General features: G+C 32.5%; 2 protein-coding genes across 5 annotated transcripts; both read right to left on the reverse strand.

The window, feature by feature from the left end:
* Nucleotides 1–1,673: 1,673 nt before the first annotated feature.
* LOC120773946 (guanine nucleotide-binding protein subunit beta-1) lies at nucleotides 1,674–6,246 on the reverse strand. Of its 2 annotated transcripts, none has more exons than XM_040103163.1 (3): nucleotides 6,047–6,246; nucleotides 5,069–5,633; nucleotides 1,674–4,861 (listed from the first exon to the last, which is right to left on the reverse strand). In XM_040103163.1, the coding sequence occupies exon 3, from the start codon at nucleotides 4,846–4,848 to the stop codon at nucleotides 3,826–3,828; it is 1,023 nt and encodes a 340-aa protein (XP_039959097.1). In that variant the 5' UTR covers nucleotides 4,849–4,861; nucleotides 5,069–5,633; nucleotides 6,047–6,246; the 3' UTR covers nucleotides 1,674–3,825. The 2 variants fall into 2 exon arrangements, with proteins under 2 accessions (XP_039959097.1, XP_039959096.1); XM_040103162.1 differs by having other exon boundaries at nucleotides 1,674–4,913.
* Nucleotides 6,247–10,748: 4,502 nt separating this feature from the next.
* Nucleotides 10,749–18,917, reverse strand: LOC120773906 (ran-binding protein 16). 3 transcript variants are annotated; one of them, XM_040103088.1, is made up of 21 exons: nucleotides 18,595–18,917; nucleotides 18,267–18,496; nucleotides 18,039–18,204; nucleotides 17,734–17,963; nucleotides 17,443–17,659; nucleotides 17,289–17,387; nucleotides 17,080–17,226; nucleotides 16,525–16,998; nucleotides 16,266–16,471; nucleotides 15,530–15,674; nucleotides 15,317–15,464; nucleotides 15,025–15,178; nucleotides 14,522–14,927; nucleotides 14,323–14,461; nucleotides 14,182–14,259; nucleotides 14,043–14,104; nucleotides 13,841–13,980; nucleotides 13,660–13,779; nucleotides 13,527–13,597; nucleotides 11,958–12,064; nucleotides 10,749–11,153 (listed from the first exon to the last, which is right to left on the reverse strand). In XM_040103088.1, exons 1-20 carry the CDS (start codon nucleotides 18,595–18,597, stop codon nucleotides 11,982–11,984), a joined length of 3,318 nt encoding a protein of 1,105 aa, XP_039959022.1. In that variant the 5' UTR covers nucleotides 18,598–18,917; the 3' UTR covers nucleotides 10,749–11,153; nucleotides 11,958–11,981. The 3 variants fall into 3 exon arrangements, with proteins under 3 accessions (XP_039959022.1, XP_039959023.1, XP_039959024.1); XM_040103089.1 differs by lacking the exon at nucleotides 11,958–12,064; XM_040103090.1 differs by lacking the exons at nucleotides 10,749–11,153; nucleotides 18,039–18,204; nucleotides 18,267–18,496; nucleotides 18,595–18,917 and having other exon boundaries at nucleotides 11,216–12,064; nucleotides 17,718–17,842.
* Between the last annotated feature and the right edge of the window lie 142 nt (nucleotides 18,918–19,059).

A 19,059-nucleotide genomic window follows, 5' to 3' on the forward strand; every position in this document is an offset into this window, starting at 1 on the left:
TTCCCAAAGTAGGACGATTGACCCTGAACTCTCAAAATACCATGTAGACGATGAACTATATCATATAGCGGTTCCCACATTAATCGGACCCATTATTTATTTTTCCAGCTGCTACAATAACAACAACCTATGTACAAATTAACAAAGATGGTATATTAAAAGAAAACTAAAGGCAATAAAAACACAAAATAACAAAATTTAAATATGAATATAGTTAGGATATTCAGTCAGTTAGGATAAGTCTTCAAATGGTAAAGCAACTAAATAATCAGTTGTAATAATTAAGTTTCATTATCTATCCCGCAATACGCGCATGCATTATCATTGCATTGTCCGAGGACCACATCCCAAACACAACCACTTTTCATTTACACTAACTAAGCAAATGTATTTTTTATTTAAATTTCAGTTTATTTTAATTATAATTACAGATTTAAATATGAGTTGAGATGTTTTAAATTTTTATTTCATTTACGTTACATCCACCGTTCCCATTTTCTGATTTATACTATTAATTATATTTAGGTATTCAGCTGTTTTTACATTTAATTTTGGCTTCTAAACACAATTGCGTATTTTTAATCAGATGTAAAAATAAAATACATTACACATACACCTCTCCTGAATCCAGGATCCCCGTATTATAACTAAAATTGTATTTGATTTTATGTTTACTTTCAATGTTTGAAAATGTGGAAATATGATTTCAATGTGTTGTGATCAAAAAAATTTACACTGCGTTATTGAGGATATCAGAGAGTGATTGTAATAATGCAAATGATTTGAACCAAAATGAGATTATAGCAATAATGGAAGAACTAAGAAATGTACGTGTTATCTATTTTTATTTCTATCAATAATTTTAATAAATCGTTTCCGAGATTTTAAAAAATACCGAAAATAATAAGAGGAGGAAAAGAATTACAAAATATATCCACGGCAGGTTTGCGGCATTACTTAGGTACATATGCTACACTGTAGAATGCAAAGGAAAATTAACAAATACAGCGTAATTTTTGTATGCGGTACTATCGAATATAGGTAAGTAAGCACCACACAATACTCAATATTTCAAAACACACAAAAATACGTTTAAAAATGTTTAAAGCTCAATTTAATACAGTATAACTTTAAATAAAAAATAAAACAAAATAAAAATAAAAAACAATTAACATATGTGTATGAAACAATAATTGAAAACATATGTATGTATGAATATTCCAATTATTTTATATAAATGACAAAATAGGATCACGTTAAACATAATTATATATTATATAAGTTTAGGAGTCACTGATGCTTCTAAATATATTTGTGGATTATTTCGTCGTCGTCAATAATTCTGTATGAGCTTCAAATAGGATACACTCAATATATAAGTATTCTTTGTTCATAAATGTACGTAATTCTATTATATAGAAATTAACAAATAAAGTAAATTTATTTTCATTTTATCATACAAAGAAATATATTCTACACAAGCTAGTGTTCGCAATAAAATGTAAATTGCAATTATAATCAGTTTCAACTCATAGGTATGTTTTCTTTAAATAAATAACATTAGATAGAATAAAAATAAATGTGTGCGTTTTATTTGATAATTCTTTAAATATATTTTTTGCGATTGTTTTCAGTGTTATGTGTGCGTTTGTAAAAGTTGAGTAAGTATTAAATTTTTGGTAAAATCGGTTGAATAATTTATTAAATTTCTCAGCAATTATGCCACAGAGTTTGTACAATTTGTTATGTTATATCTTAAAATAGGTAATTTTTTGTGCTTAAAAGTCGATTTGTAGCTCATACCAAAGTTTTTTTTTATGTATATATGAATGATTGAAAACGAGTCAAGTAACTGAATTGGGCAACGAAATACGTAAATAGAATAGATACATAACAAAATCTAAATCGTATGTACTACTACTGTACCTTTTGCCTATATTTAAAGTTTTGAAGTAATAAAATGCAATACAGTACTTGCGCCAAGTGCAACTACTTTGTACGTATATGTATGTTGTGTATTTTTGTATGTGGTTCAGTGTAGCAATGTTTTATGAACACATCAAAGTATGTCAGCACAAGTACGGGGACTAAAAATTTTGAAAAATTTTTAAAGACGCATTTCCATATGGTAAATATAAATATTTTTCATGTTAAGTGAAATCCTAACTTCTTATAAAGATGTGATAACATTACATTATTGACATGTGACCATGTTGTTGTTTTGACAAAGGTTTCTCACATTTAATGTTTCATCTTCACTTTTAAATTTTATATTTGTCGTTTCTGCATCCCATACATTTACAAATCACAGCAAGCCCAAACAAAAAAAATCATATTTTTAGATAATGCATTTCCTTTTATCTTTCATTGCAATCATATAATAATAAAAGATGTTTGCTTCCTTCGTACTAGTAACAAAGTCAATTAAACATCTCTTCCTCTTCTTATTTTATTAAATATCCCCTCGTACCGCGTTGAAATGGTAATGTAAGAGAGGTCATATATGTGTGTATGTACATATATGAATTCAGTACATGTGGGGTATGCACGTATATTAGACTGATTTGTTTTATATCAATGCTTTTATGTTGCTAATTTGTTATTATTATTTTTTATTACCGATGCTAATAATGCTTTCTCTTTATCGGTTTATTATTTTCCATAATTTTTTATAATTTTTCTTCTAATACTTTAAATTAATTTTGTTCTCGCACAATTGTGTGACACATATATATGTATGTTATTCTAGCGGTATGAACGGCGTAATATTTCTACGGCTGATACCGCTACTCTTTATATTTTAATATACAAATTATTTTACGCTCTTTGATTTAAATTTAGTTTTCTCCTAACTTTCTCATTATTTTTACGTTTTGTGTATGTAAGTATGATTTTAGCTGCTGCTACATAGCTTATATGGCCATATATAAAATTTATTCGTTTACTTTTTTATTAATTTCTTGATCATTTGTAATTTTGAGTTGTATATAAATTAGGGCTTAAACTTAATAAGAATAATTTTTATATCTTATTGGGTTTCATTCCAAGTATTATTTACTACACTTCTACAATTTTTTACCCCTTATAATATTTCGACTTAATTTTCTTGCTGTGGTTTTGTAAATGCGTTTTCAACAGATTTCGCTGTGATTTAACTCAGTTAAAGCCTTCGCTTTTATCAGGGCTTCTGTGCTTTGTTTCTCTGATATTCAGTTACATATATTCAGTATTATTTTACTGTGACATCATAATCATATTTTTATTTTATTATTTTTTTTTTGTCTCTGCAAATTTTACTTAATGGCTTTGTTTCTGTTGCGTTTGGTTAATTTTTCTCATTATTTTATCGGTCTCGTTACTTTATATCAGTTTTACATTACTTTTAACTTATATGATTTTATGTATATAATTTATATAAATAATTTGTTTAATGTAAGCTTGTATATAAATCGTATGCGTGTGTCAGCATATGCTTCCGTCTTATGTCCAGTGTCCCCTGTCCCGTGTCCCTTTCCCGGGTTTTCGATAGTTCGAGTGTTTATATATTTTTGTTTGCGTGTATACTAGTGAATGTTTTGTGTATTGTATGTAAATTTTTAAATATACTGCCGAAAATGGAGGATAATGGGGAGTTACAGCGTGGGAAGTGGCCGTATTACGATGGTGCACGTTATTCGATCACTAGGTGAGTTGTGGAAAGCGAATGCAATTTAAGGTGTAACTCACTATCGCTATATTTCTTTCTCATATTCCTAATCCACTCCGTCCGCACTTGCATCCACATATCTTCCACTTATGGCGGGGTAACGTACAATCGCAAACGCTTTAATTCCACACACGCAAAAACGAATCCCATGATCCCGTTGCAACAGCCATGCCATTTTCGGTCACACCGAGACATGAGACACGATTATCATGACCTGCTAAAATTCCGGATCGCTCTGCTTTCATTGTATCCCATACGTTGCAATTGAAATCATCGTAACCCGCTAACAGCAAGCGACCGCTCTTCGAGAACGCCACTGATGTGATACCGCAGATAATGTTGTCGTGCGAATACATTGCCAACTCCTGGTCTGCGCGAATATCGAAAAGGCGGCACGTGGCATCATCAGAACCTGTTGCAAATGCTTGCCCATTAGGGAAAAATGTCACTGCGTTGATGTCAGATTCGTGTCCCGGAAATGTTTGTTTACATACACCTTCACGTATATCCCATAACTTTGCTGAAGCATCACAAGCACCAGACACAAAAGTTTTGCATCCTGGCGCCAGGGATAACGCCATTACATCGCCAGTATGTCCTAAGAATGAGGTTACTTGTTGACCTGTCTCGATGTCCCAGAGGCCACAAGTCATATCGCCAGAGCTGGTAACAATCTGATTGTCATCCAGAAAACGACAGCATGACAAATATCCACCATGGCCAGGTAACTCACGAGAGACGCGCACATTTCCCTCACGCGTCTTCAAGTTGTAGATTGAACACATATTGTCAAGGCCTCCACAGGCGACATAACTTCCCGAAGGTGCATATGCACATGTCATCACCCAAGAGGACCGCAAAGGTATAGCGTGCACCTTATTGGTAGTGTGTGAATCCCAGACGATTAATTTGCCATCCTGTGATGCCGAAACCAAATTGCGCGAATCACTACCCCAATGCATAGCGTAGATCTTTGCCAAATGACCTCGCAAAGTACGTCGAGTGCGCATCTGAATACGACCTATTGGTTCCAATGTGGCAGCGGCTTGCACTAAACTTGTGTCGCATGCAGCCTTACGTGCATCTCGTATGGCATTTTTAAGAGATTCGGCTTCTTGTCTTAAGCTATCTAATTCATTCATTTCGGCGATGTTGCTATTGCAATCGATACAATAAAATTGTGTTACCTTTTAATATTTTGGAGCTCCTATATGTATATATGTATAGTAGAATTAAGATTTATATAAAGTTATGTTAATAATTAAATATATATGCATATATGTACAATAATTTTCTTTTTTTTTAAATAACAACGTTAATAATTTTCTTCATCTCTGCATATAAGTCTGTCATAAAATGTACCTAAGTGATTTATCCACTGACGATACAAGAAGGATGAATTAAGGGTGCGGTTTTGTCTCCTCTTCTAATCGAGTGTAAATTAAAGCGATCCCAGTTTTCTTTGATGTAGTAGAGTTATTGGTACAATATCATATGTTGATTTAAATGAAAATTTGTGCGTTCCAATACTTGTGCTTCAATCAAAGATTTCGTGTTGCGGTCTTTGGTTTTTTATGTCGCTCTTATCCAAATACTTTGCCTTCCCTACGCTCGATTATTTTTGCTGATGTATGTATATATATATTTGAACCTTCTATAATTTTCATTCGGGTTATGGTATGGCGGTGAATAATTTTTTCACAAGTTAAACGGATTAATCAGAGCGCAGAACAATTTGTATGCCTTCAATTAAATGCCTTTTACCAGAACGTGCCTCTGTTTTATTTACAGTTCACTTTTACAATTTTTAACCGATTTTTCTACTGACAAATTGGACAATTTTTATTATTCGCTTCGTTCTCTTCTGCTTAGCTCTACTTTTTTGGTACACCAAAATCGCTTTTAATTCGCACCACCAATAGAGGAACTTTATGGAGAACGAAGGCAGCGACAGCAGCAGCGATACAAAGCAGCAATATACATATGTATTTGGCACAGAGGACGGACGACAGCACGACAATGCGAGAAGCAGTTTAGCAGAGCACAATATAGTGCCGTCGCAGAAACACCAAATAAGTTGAACGAAAATTTAACGAATCCCAGTGTAAACGGTTGTCGCAGTCATACCAGTTATATTCAGAAGTCCGGATCAACGTACGAGATGTGCAAAAGAGAGGAAAATATTGAGAAAAGAAAATCAATTTTAGATATTTTCTCGAATCAGCACATTCATTGCGCTGCTCCTTTTAATGCGGAGCATTTATTCTACACTATGAGGTGCTTCTTCTTTCATTAACACTAGCCATTATTACTAATTTTTCACGGAAATTTTTTCCTTACATTTTCCCTTAGCTCTTCACTGCACTATAAACCATACGAATCGAAATTTACAGTATTTTAAATTTCTGTTGAATTCAGATTTGTCTTTTTGCCATCTAGTATATAACACTATATTCAGTTTTCAAAAATTCCTACTACAATGAATTTTCACATTCAACTAACTCGGACCCAACTTCTACTACTGATTTAATTTTGCTACTTGCTGGAAGAGAGCGGCACTAATCAAAATCTTCTGCTTCTGCCTCTGCCTTTACCTCTGTCACCGCCGCTGCTACTTCAGCTGCAAGTATGACAATTCGGCCAACACCTATCACGAAGTAATCATCTAGTGTTGCCAGAAAATATTTCCAGAGACCGACCACTAATGTCCACTATTGTACTCTAAAAAACCAGAACAGAAGGAGTAACAAGCTGGGCATATTGTAATATACAGCCCTATTCTGAAAAAACCTCTCAGCTGAGTTGAGAGGAAAAATTTGAGAGATTTCTTGTGAGGCATATTTTGTGAGGCTATTCTTGCTCAAACCTCATAAGAAAAAAGCTTAAAAAAGTCACCACGTGAGGTAAAAAGCTTTTTGCTGTCAAACAGCTGTTTTAATAAAAATAAACAAACAAAAACACAAATGGATAATAAAGATATGTATGCGTCTGTGCTTGAGGGTGAAACAATCCCAATATGGGTACAATCGATTGCGCCGATTGTGCCCTTGATCCCAAATTTCGTGCAAAATCTTTAAGAGAAAATTTATTTATTTATTTATATTTATTTTTATTTATTTATCTTACCCCTTCTTTGTATCTGAAACATCCTGCGCGCTTGAAGGGAAATAAATTTCCCTGCCCTTAACATCCATAATTAATTTCGAAATAAATTGCAGAGCTCTAGACACAGAAGACTGGCTCATAGAGAGCATAGAACTATTACCAACGAATTTTTGGTAAGAGCCATGCCCGTAAAAATACAAACACGCCAGGAAACGCAGATCAAAAGATATACTCGACTTCGGCACATCATGCGGCACCAATTCACCTATAAGTACTTTACATAGCGATTTTGGGAATCGAAATGTATTTATAATTGTTGTGTATTGCATAGTAAAAGGATCGCTTTTGTCTCGTAAACCCTTCAAAATTTTCCTCCTACCCCCCGATTTCTCCTCCTCAACAATTGCCGCATACACAAAGAACAGTTCCTCCATGCTATTTATAACACTCAAATATTTTTTAAAAAATGTCAAATATTGATGTAAAACAAAACAAACACAGATGTTTTGTATTATGGTGGCTGCTTTCACACGTCACAGATATTTGTGATAATAGTGAGCATTTGAGCTTTTGAATTTTCGCCAGAATAAGGTAACCCTCACTATAGTGAGAAACATCACTGTAGTGAGGTTGGTGACTTTTGTGAGGGCATGAGAATAGGGCTGATAGCCGGTTAAACGGCAACCATGTGACATAAAATTTCCAATATTTTCCTTGTTTGCGATTTTTTAAAAACTTAAACAGAAATAAAATATCTTAGGGAGAGAGACATGTACACATACATTCAATTTCCTATATTTATCAAAAACAACGGCTACATACTTTTTTGTCCACTAATTTTAACGGTGAACCACAGAGCTGGCAGCACTCTAGACGTCATAGAAAAATATGATATACGTCCTAGGGAACGATAAACTGTATACGTTCTCTGACTATAATTTACGTTCTCTGCCTAAAGTTTGACAGATAATTAAACAACAAAATTTTTAAACGAAATTTCAAAACAATTCTGTTATTGCTCACGAAAAGGTGAATTATTGAATCGATGTTACTTTTGATTTATATTATGATGACAAAAATGTTGAGGTCAAAATCAACGCGCACATACGAAAAAGTCTTCGTGATCACTCACATCCATTGGAATTTTCTAGCTCCCAGTAAATAAAAGTTATATTGACAATTAAATTACTTTTAAATAATGCTTTTTGCAGATTCATAAGTTATTTTCATATAAATAAGGAATCGTTCTGTTTGTTACTAAATGAGATGAAGGAATACTTCAACCCAAACTTTGAGTTGATATCCGACCGAATTTCAAAACTGCGGTCAAATTCTTAGTAGTGCGGTAACGTAAAAAGGAAACTGATAAAACAAATCACAAAAAAATACTCATTGTTTAACTCATTTAAATGAATAAGTTATTTAAAACTTTAGTAAGAATTTCTACGGTCAAAAACATACTAGTGTAACTAATAAAATGTGAAACGTCGACAAAATAAAACTGTATTTTATTTTTCTTTTCAAATTTAATAAAATAATTCAATTTCGTATTTAGTTGCATGATCTAATTTTTTTAATATTACATCACTGCGTCGGGGCATTGAGAAAATAGTATCCCATTCGCTCTCAGCCTCCTATAGTTGCATTATCGATGATGGTTTACATACGGCAGCATGGTGTACTGAATTATTTTGACATAGGGGTGACCATTAATGCTTCCTTGCAACCATAAATGTGGCCCACACCTTGCTAAGAAAGGCACGACCAAACCATAATACTTACACCTCCGAGTTTTACCGTTTTTAGTATATACATATTTCGGCTGGTATTCGGCATTGGGTGAACGCCTTACATATTAACAACCGCTTTTGGCCATATACATATAACAAACTTCGATTTGTCCTTTAGAGTCTTTGTTCAACATACAGCTATGGACAGAGATTTAGCGATTTAGCTTAATAATGTCATATTTAAGGAAAGTAGAATCGTTATAATCTAAAAAAAACTATTTATTACCTCACTAAAAACTAAAGTTGTAAAAAATTTTTTAGTTTTCTATAATAAAAATGCAACGTTTTGTTCAGTTTACATTATTAAGTCAAAATTGCCTTGGACAAGTATTTAGCGCACTTTAAAAGATCAATAAGGAAAAATAAATATTATTAACACGTGGTGTGAAATTTCTCTGATATTATATCTAACTTGGTTAATACTTAGTGGAATAACTGTTATTCGTTATCATTCGTTCCACGCTTCCTGTACTCCTGCCCAAAGCTCGTCGCAATTTTTAAATTTTCTTTGCCCAACATCATTTGACATCATTCCACAAGTTCTCGATCTTGTTGAGATCAGGACTTTGCGCTGGCCAATCGAGAAGTGGAATTTTTTCTTGTGCAAGCCAGTTTTCTACCACATTCGCTGTATGCTTGGGATCGTTGCCGTGCATAAAGATTCAGTTTACAGGCATAATATCATAGGATTATGGATGGCTCCATTGTATTCCTCAGTATATTAAGGTATGCAAATTTATCCATATTCCCTTCTATCTTTACTAGGGGTCCAACTCCACGCCATGAAAACGACCCCCATACTTTTAAATTTCCTCCCCCATGCTTTACGGTTTTTTGCTGTACCTTGGATTGACTTCTTGGTTTTTTCCGCGATGTACAAATGTTTTACCATCAGGACCAATCCGGTTTATTTTAGTTTCGTCCGTAAAAAGTATCCTTTTCCAAAAATTTAAATCTTTTGATCTATGGCTATGAGCGAATAACAAACACGCTTTAATATTTTTTTTCGACAATAACGGTTTTTTTCTGCTCACACGTCCATACAAATTTTTTTCATTTAACCGTCTTCGTACTAGTCTACTTGACACGTTTAAGTCCAATTCTGCATTGACTTCGACCATAATCGCGCGTGAGGATTTGAAAGGATCAGCTTTACACTTTCTAAGAATTATTTTATCCTAGCGGGGGGTTGTTTTGCGAAGGGGAACGAACTTTGTTTTGTTTTAACAAATTTGGAACACTCTTAACATTTTTGATGGCATTGTACACCATTTTTCTTTGTAAAGGTCCCAAATATTTTTTTCTTTTTTCAATCGAACAGTATTTCTAAAACTATTGAATACAAGTTCACAACTGAGATTAATTCTTTGTTGGACCAAACACAACTAATGACCGAAAACTATGAGTGCGCTAAATCATTGTCCAACAAATTTATGACGAAATTTAACAAGAACAAATTAACGGTATCTGAGGGGAAATGATAACGGTTATTTTCCACGCATTTATAGAGGCGACAGAAGCAGTATTGATCTACTAATAACAAATTCATGGAAATATCGCTCTCTTAAAAGTAACGGTAATATTTCTAATTATGAATGCAAGTTCGCTAAATCTCTGTCCATAGCTGTATGTATGTTTTAGGCAATAACGGCACTTTTTATGGTATGTGAGCACCCACGCAAACGTTAAATAAAACTACTAAAATATAACAATTTCATGTTCAGTCAACAGTCTGCATAGTTTAATGGTAAGATATATGTATGTACATACATACATATATGCTTTTTCTAAAATAATGTATTAATTGCATATGTTATGGCCACCACTGTTAAACATATATAAATAAACCGTGATCGGTCCAACAGACAGTGCCTACGCTGGCTAGGTCATGTTTTCCGAATGACGCAGTACCCGCCGGGGGAAGCAGAGGAAGGAATTGGCGCCACGTAGCGAAAAGAAGCAACGACTGGCGCACTGTTGTTAGCTCGCATTATAATTTTTAATGCTTATTTGTCATCTTCGCATAAAAATTAGTCGATTACAAAAACAAAAATAATAATTTCATCCTTCGTTACGGGAACGAAACTATACGTTTACCAAAAACATTTATCAATTTTCTACCTAAAAAGCAGCACACAGCAATAAAATCATTATTTACATAGATTGTGTTTATTAAAATTTAACTTTGTACACGTACAAAATAATCAAGTTACGTGTAACATATTACAAACTTTTTTGTTAGCAAAATAAAATCGAGTCATCGCAAACAGTCAGCCATTTATCAGTGCCACTATTAAAGCCCTTTCATCAGTTACAATACACCTACTATACTGCACACGCGGTTGCAGCAAAATAATGTATTAATATTAATATATTCCTTATGATTTCTCCTTATTATATTCTATTTTAAATATGTATAAATAAGTTTTTATCCAATCGAAATTAACTCAAAAAATGCAGGACAATAAATGTGTCAACAAGATGTTTTCCTTCCAACAATTATTATACTGAAACTGAATAATTGGTCTCAGAATATACTTGGTACGCATTATCTAAAAATAAATAAATGGAAACAAAATCAATTAGTTTTCTTTATACATTGTATATAGTAGTATGTATATAATATTTGCTCTTGGCAGATATTCGGTATTAGTGTAAATATATTTTTACAGTTTATTTGTTTGTATTTTCTCTAATATAAGCCTTAACACTTATCACAGATTTATGATCACCTAAGTTCATTAAAAAGGCTTAGAAATACTCTTATATGTATTCTTTGTATACTTTGATTTCCATTCGTGATTCCAAATAATTGACTTTTATTCCTAACCTATTTATTCATCATAACCTATCCTCTTTTCCTTTTTATCTTTACTTTTATTTCTATTCATATCTATTTTATATCATGAAGGCACTTCTCCTTTTCATCTTGATGATGAATATTGATATTAGTGCAGTATTACAATTCTCCACTTTGAATGTTTCCACATCCTTCAGATTTATAAATAAATTCAAATATCGTTTTTGAAAAACTTTTTGTTTATTGATTTTTACTTGTAATTTTTTGTTTTTATCCCATGTTTTGAAAATCTATGTATTTGTTTCGATTCAATTGCCGTTATTTATTCTAATAAAAAGAACTTAACAAATTTGTAACTAAATTTTAACCTAACATGACATTAGCGGTTGTTTTGTTTGCACAGAAATATTATTGGTAAAAATATAGCATTTTCAAACAACAATAAGCCTTATTTTATAATAATACTATGTGAAAAACATGAACTTAATAGTTATTGGGCAACAAAAAGGCATTGTTAGTCCTTACAACCGTTAATAAGCATGTGATTTAAATTTACCCTCCCAAAGGTCCTGGAAAATATTTAGTCATCATCTCTCATGTACTCTTTCTCGAGCTCGTTGAGCAAAAAATCATTGATATCGCTAACTGAACTGATAACATTAACTGAAATAAATAATAAATAAATAAATACGTGAATTGTAGGACTGTGAATTGATGCGTTCTCGTATGTATGTACATACATATATGTATATATATATAAAGAATTTTTTAGAGTGAGTACACAGTTACCTTACGCTCCGTAACTCCCTCTTTTGGGGAAAGGCAAGTTAATTGACAAATGTCAATTATTGCTAATTAATATAAATAAAATTAAAATACGAATGCCTTAAAATATATTTCTTTTTAAGGCAGTATGACACAAAAAACGACTGTCGAACTGCAGATATGCAACTATTTCATTCATGACTGTAATATCAATCTAACATACAATATGATTCTTACATAAGCATATCAGCAATAAACAAAATATCAAAATCAAGAACGCAAACATATAAAATGGTTTCATTAGCTTACTAAACAGGATTGATATAAAGTCTGCAAAGTATATGACGTTTGAGAATTTGTTGTGGCACTAACTTTTGTCCATCCTCAAAGTATGCAAAATTATTGCACTTTTTGTAATTTTCATAAATGGTTATACGTTAAAGAGACAATTTGCACAATCTACCAAAAATTGATGAGACTTTGAAGATTTTTGAGATCATGGATAATCAAAAAAAGTTGTTTAGTCGTGTGTTATTTATATGCGAGAAGATATTGCGAGAAGTTTGAACGAGTTTCTTTTCAAATTTAGCTGTTGGGCTTTAAACAAGGCACTGTCTACTTTTAAGCATCCTTATGATACAGTTGAAGCACAACCACTCTTCTCATGTAAGTTCAAGTGAAAGCTTGCCACAATAAAATCTCTTAGTATTTGAGATATCGTTCTCACATTGTGCACGTGTTTTTTTTATCTCTAAGAACCTGTTCATTTGTCGGATCCCCTGATATCGGATTATTATAAAATAAATCTGTCATAAAAATTAATTTCTTGTACGGAAAACTTTATCATTCGACATGATATCTTTGGTATAGATTATTGTCCAAGGCATTTTGGTATAGATTGCTCAGATCTAACAACAATACCTTGTTGACTATTCAGAAAGATATTTTTTTCTTATTAAGTAACCATAATTCAACTTAAAAGCTTACATATATCGAAAGAACTAGGAAAATATTTTCCGTTGGCTGCAAACCGTTGGCTTGGTATTTCTTTAGATTTAGTTATACGATAGTATCGAAATTTATACCAATTTAGCCTCGATAGATATTTTATAAACGATATACATGTAACTACTTTCCGTTTCCTTAAAATTGAAGCTATAGATGAGAAAATATCACCTTAATATTATTAAACTTAAGAATTAAAAAAAAAGACTACACTGCGTAAGGGTCACTAAATTCAAACAAAAATGTAGTTAAATAGATACATAAATAATATATGCCCCTCTACAGCTATCAAAAACTTTGTGGCAAGTTTTCCTAATTGCGCGGATTAGGTTAGTTAAAAATTTTTAATACGAACCTGTATTATAACTTGATGATTTTGGTAAATTAACAACGTCACGACGGAAAGAAGAGAGATTTTGCGTAAATCTAAAATTCGAACAAATTAATATCAATATATACTATAATTAATATACATACAAATCACATACTTCTCTTTATTTTTGCTAGAAACGTTGCGTTCTATCCCGACCATGAGATCATCAAACCACTGTGCCATTGTTTGTTGTTTATCCAAAGGTTGCGAACGGATTATGTTATCTTTTAAGGATCTGTAATAAAATTTACTTAAGCCATAGCGATTAATACGCGTACTAGATGAATGGCACGTACCTAAAATAGTCTTCATATAGGAGAATGAGTACTAAAAGAGGGCGTGACATCGACCACTGATTCCTACAATCTTCTGCCATGACGTTATTCAACAATGTGGACATCATGTTTTGCAATAAATCTGAGTTCATCTCCACTACCTGAAGACAGTTTACATTTTATAAGAATCTAAAATAATTTGGTAACTGAGATTAGCAAGTACCTCAAGGAACTGTACATTTTCGGGAGTAATATTTCGTAACTTCTTGTTTGGGAATGTTGAAACTAAAAACATACGATACATATTTTTGGAAACAAATACATTTTAGAAATTCTTATTTGAAACCAAAACTCATACGTACCTTTTAATTGCAATTGTTTAAATATATATGATACGATACTGTCTAATATGGAACAACAGCTAATATAAATTGTTGAATCTGATTTGTACAAAATAAATATTACAAATAATTTTAAATAATTCTGTTTATAGTTTTTCTTACCTAAAGCAGAAAGACCTTTTGAAAGACTTTCTAATATATAAACAAATGCTCGCGGTTCCAAGCCTGCCAAAAATGTTATATGGTCCTGTGACAAACAGTTAAGCAGACCATAATATGCCGAAGACAATTTTGGGTATTCCTAAACGTAATTAATACCGTCGAATAAAATGTTTAATGTATAAATACTAATAATACCAACCAATAAATCGTTTTGCTGTATAGACATAATAAGCTTCGCAGCAATATTCAGGACATTATCAAGTGTGTCATCACCGTATAGTTTAAATACGCCAAAATTTACATAATTACCACCTAAGGCATTTTTAAGAATTAAAAAACAAATTGAAATGCCTTTTAAACGCATCGGATACTGTTGATCTCGAGGGACATCTAGATGCAATATTCGATTGCCGTAAATGCAAATTAATTTTGACGCTTCCCGGAACAACAAAATTCCCATTGGACTGGATACATTGCCTTGCAGACGTTGAGTGCGGCAATGCACAAGCTCGGCGAACAACTTCAGTACTGGAGTTGTAACGGCTGGGTCATGGGCCCACAACTCTACCGCGCGTATTAAGATAGGCAAGTAGTCCGCGTAATAACTTTAAAGAAAGGGAAACAAATATTATTAACATTTTCTCATTACAATTTGAATAGGGTGATACTGAAACACTTGAATACTTTAAATAAGATACTTACAGCCATTCAAAAAGCATTGTGTATGGTATACGTGCATTTAAAGGTTGAGCTAGGCCACGCAAATCTCGAGCCAAACCAATAATTGCCTTCTTAGCTTCCTCGTTGGGAAAACTATTAGAATCCATTAACACTGTGCCCAGGGACTCAAACTGATCTGTAAATTTTTTATAACGCAAATGCATGTTAATTAGAATATATTTATGCGAAATATGTGTTAAATGCGATAAAGTTTTCAACTAGATTCATCATCATACTAAATCATTAGTTAATAAATATATTATTTTACAATTACTTGTTAGAGGCGTTAAAAAGTTGTAGAAACGTTCCTCGTCTTCTCCTAAGTCGAACATAAGCAAACGCCCAAGCGACGTGTAGAACATTGTGCGACAACGCATTTCCGATAAAGATGAATTGGTGCCCAAAAATGGAAAATGTTCACTCTAGCAAATGTTTAAATGAATGTTATAAGAAAATCTTGCATAATATAAATGACTCATCTACTGACCGTGTGGTGGGTTAACATGAATTGCACCTCCTCCAGTTTTGCTAGTTTTCTAACAGAGTTAAAATGCACTGACAGGTCCGAAAGCAACATTAGTGTCTTAGTTATGATTTGTTCAGAGTGGCCCCAGAACTTAAGATTAGTTATACTGCAATGCAAGTTGGAAATTGTCTCTTTTTAATTATAAATCTATATTCATATTTCCCCCCTTATTATATATCCTGAAAAGGACTGTTTAGAGCAAAGGTGTAATCTCCGAAGAAGTTGTTCAAATCGGACTACTATAGTATATAGCTGCCATACTAACTGATCGATAAAAATCTATTTTTTCTATGGAAACTTGTATTTGTGAAAGGTATTATAGCTCCGGTGCAACCGAAATTAACTGTTTTTCTTATTTGTCAATAGTTGAAGGGCTGTGAATTTTAAAACGAAGGGTCACGGAAATAATCTACAAATTCATTACATAAACAATTAGGATATTTCCTTAAAACGAGGTGTCAACCACACTAAACTGACTTAATTTCTGTTTTTTATATTTTTAGTAACGATAATATTAATGTATTAGTAACTTTTTGTTTTGAATAGATAGCTTAAATATAAAACAGATAGATCTTTTTGAAATATTAATCAAAGATCACTGCACTTTACGACGTTCTATATTAAAGACCTAAATCAATTTAATGATGTTGCCCTATCGGATTTAACAGATTTATACATGTTAGTATATTTTACCCACATTTTGCGATTAATAAAACTTAAGAGCATTTGTTCATCATTTAAACCAAAGACTTCACTCAGTCGTTTGTAAACATTTGCTTTTTGTGTTTGTTCAGTGATGTGCATTTTGCGTACTTGTTCCAAAAAACTTAAAACGGCCAGTTCGAGTTTCTCACAGCCTGCTTGTGGCAAACGCGCGTCCGTTAAACTCATTAATTGTAAAACCTGAAATTAGTTCCTCGTAAAACCTTTCTGTACAAAATGCAACGCGTACATACTCTTATCACTAATTCCGCATCCATTGTATCATGGTCATCATTAGAATTAACTGTGAGGCGACCAACAATTGCTGAACCAATAATATAAACTAGCCATGTCAATTGCAGTTCATGAACTGTGATATCCATGGGATTGGCGTTCGGCGTCTGTAGCAAATTCTCATACTCTCTAGCCTTTTGGTCAAAATGCTGAACAAGTAGAGTGCAAGTTTTGTCATATTCACAACGTTCAATCACAGACAATTGCTCTAATTGTTGTTGAACCATACACAAATCATCCAAAGGATCCTCCATATTATCACGAACAATAACTGGAACAGCATCTAGACGTGACTCAATATAAGCCTTTGTCACCTCAGGAGTATATGTTCCTAATAAATGTGGTTCAGGAGATTTAACGTACGGTACAGATGCTACCATTCTTTGCCACAACGTGAGCAGATAATGTACACTGTTGGGTGCAAACTGCCACATCTAAAAAAACAAACAGTAATTTTAGAGCTTCTAACTATAATTATAATAACAAATATTAATATAAAATTAATAATTACGAACCTGTAGCGATTGAACTGTAAATTTTGCAATCAACTGTATTGCTTCCGGATAACAGGGAACCGCTATAAGTTCACCTAATTGATAGTTTGACTTAAGTCGAGCTAATAGCCGACAAAACTCATGATAGTTATCGGGATCACTAAGCCCCTGTAATGTGTTTGTATTATTAAAAAGTGCAAATCAATGCATACATTACATACAAAACTTACATGTAGATTCATAAGAATATTTTTTACTCCTTCTACTAAATGAGTAAGAAATTTTGTCCTTTCTGAATTATTAAAAAGGGACCGACGTACTGAAGTCATCTATTCAAAGAAATAAGTGAAGGTGAAATTAGCTATTTTAATTTTTTTAACATACTTGTACGAGGCAAGATAGTGAATAGCTTGCTAAACCATTAGGAAGTATCTGATAAAGATCGAAAAACAACTTTAATGTATTAGAATCCAAAAATGCTGGTCGCCAAGATGTTGGTATTTGAACACTGTTCATATCGTCCGACGATTCATCCGTTGAACTTCCAATAAAATCAAAGCTTAAGCAGTTTTTCGTTAATCGCAAAACATGTGATATAAGTCTGCAGATATATGAAATATATTTATGAATTATTGTCATTGTTAAAAATGCATTATTACAAAATTTTATACGAACGCTTGTTGGGATTCATCCATAAAATTTAAATTTTTACTGTTGTCACGAGCTGTGACCAATAAAGAACAGGATAGTAAAAAAATGTCATAAAGTTGCTGATCGCGGAACGATGTTGCGATTTTTCTATTTTTCGAAAAAGTCAAATTCACATCAACCTCAATTATTGAATTCATTTCTAGAACAAGCTGCGATAAAATCTGAACGCCGATTGTGCAATGTTCTACAGAGCCCTAAAAATCGTATATTATTATTAATAATATTTAAAGTTCATATTTTTCATTTCTTACACTGATAAATGTATTTACCTGTAAAAATTTCTTAACATCTTCGAAAAGATTTTGAAAAATCAATTCGCTTTTATACATGTCGAACCAACCATATTTAGTAATTTTTGCAAGAAGTGTAACCAGTGCTTGTACCACAAAATGTTGTAAATTGGGACGATTAGCCAAATAATTCAATACATAGCTTCTGCAGAGAAAAATACAATATTCATAAATATGATCTTTTAAGGACATTAAAATTTTTTTAACCTTATATCAATGCGTTGTTCCAAATTCAGTCCTTGTATTAATTTTGTTAGTGTCGTAGCAGCTAATAACTGTGCATAGCTAGAATCTGCGCGCTCTAATAACATTTGACATTTGGGAAGCGCATCTTGGCTACTCACGAAAGCTACTAAAGCCTTTTCAGCATCTGATCGTATCACTGAATCGGTGGCCTCATACAGCTGCTTACAAAGTATTTCTAATTGTTGTATTTCCTGTTAAAAAGTTTTGGAGAATCAACATAACCTTTAGCTTAAAACATTTTAAATGGCGCTTGATATGTTTTTATGAATTAACAAGTTTTTTAACGTACCATTATTCCTCAATCAAAATAGTAGAATAGTAGACAATTAACACCACTGTTAAAAGGTGGTATATTCTTGCTTGGGTTTATTTGATTTGATCGTATAAAACTATCCAAATTCTTGGATCTTTGTACCACAAATGAGCGCCACTAATTTTTCACTATTAAAATTTTTTAAATGACCGTTTTTATATACGAGGAGTAGCATCAATCCAATGCTCGCTTGTTTATCACCAAACTCCAGCAAGTGTAGTAAAAAAAGTAAATTGTGTTCATAAAATTACAATTTTATGTTTCTCTGTATTTTTCTTGTATTTCAACAGCGGCCATTGACAGTTGGAAAGAGATGCCACGTAATATAATCATGATGTTAAGTTGTACTAAAAAAATTAAAACAGGCTTCTTTGTGCTAAATAACATATAAAACAATCATTTTCCCCGCTCCTAATTGAATAAGTATATTTTTATCAAAAT

Source organism: Bactrocera tryoni, chromosome 4 (assembly GCF_016617805.1).
Source record: "Bactrocera tryoni isolate S06 chromosome 4, CSIRO_BtryS06_freeze2, whole genome shotgun sequence".
Lineage (NCBI taxonomy): Eukaryota > Metazoa > Arthropoda > Insecta > Diptera > Tephritidae > Bactrocera > Bactrocera tryoni.

Coding starts and splice junctions, on each gene's coding strand:
- LOC120773946 (XM_040103163.1), bottom strand. CDS start 4,848: ATGAATGAATTAGATAGCTTAAGACAAGAAGCCGAATCTCTTAAAAAT.
- LOC120773906 (XM_040103088.1), bottom strand. Junction 17,660..17,733: donor ATGGATGAATCCCAACAAGC/GTTCGTATAAAA, acceptor ATATATCTGCAG/ACTTATATCACATGTTTTGC. Junction 13,981..14,042: donor AAAATGTACAGTTCCTTGAG/GTACTTGCTAAT, acceptor AACTGTCTTCAG/GTAGTGGAGATGAACTCAGA.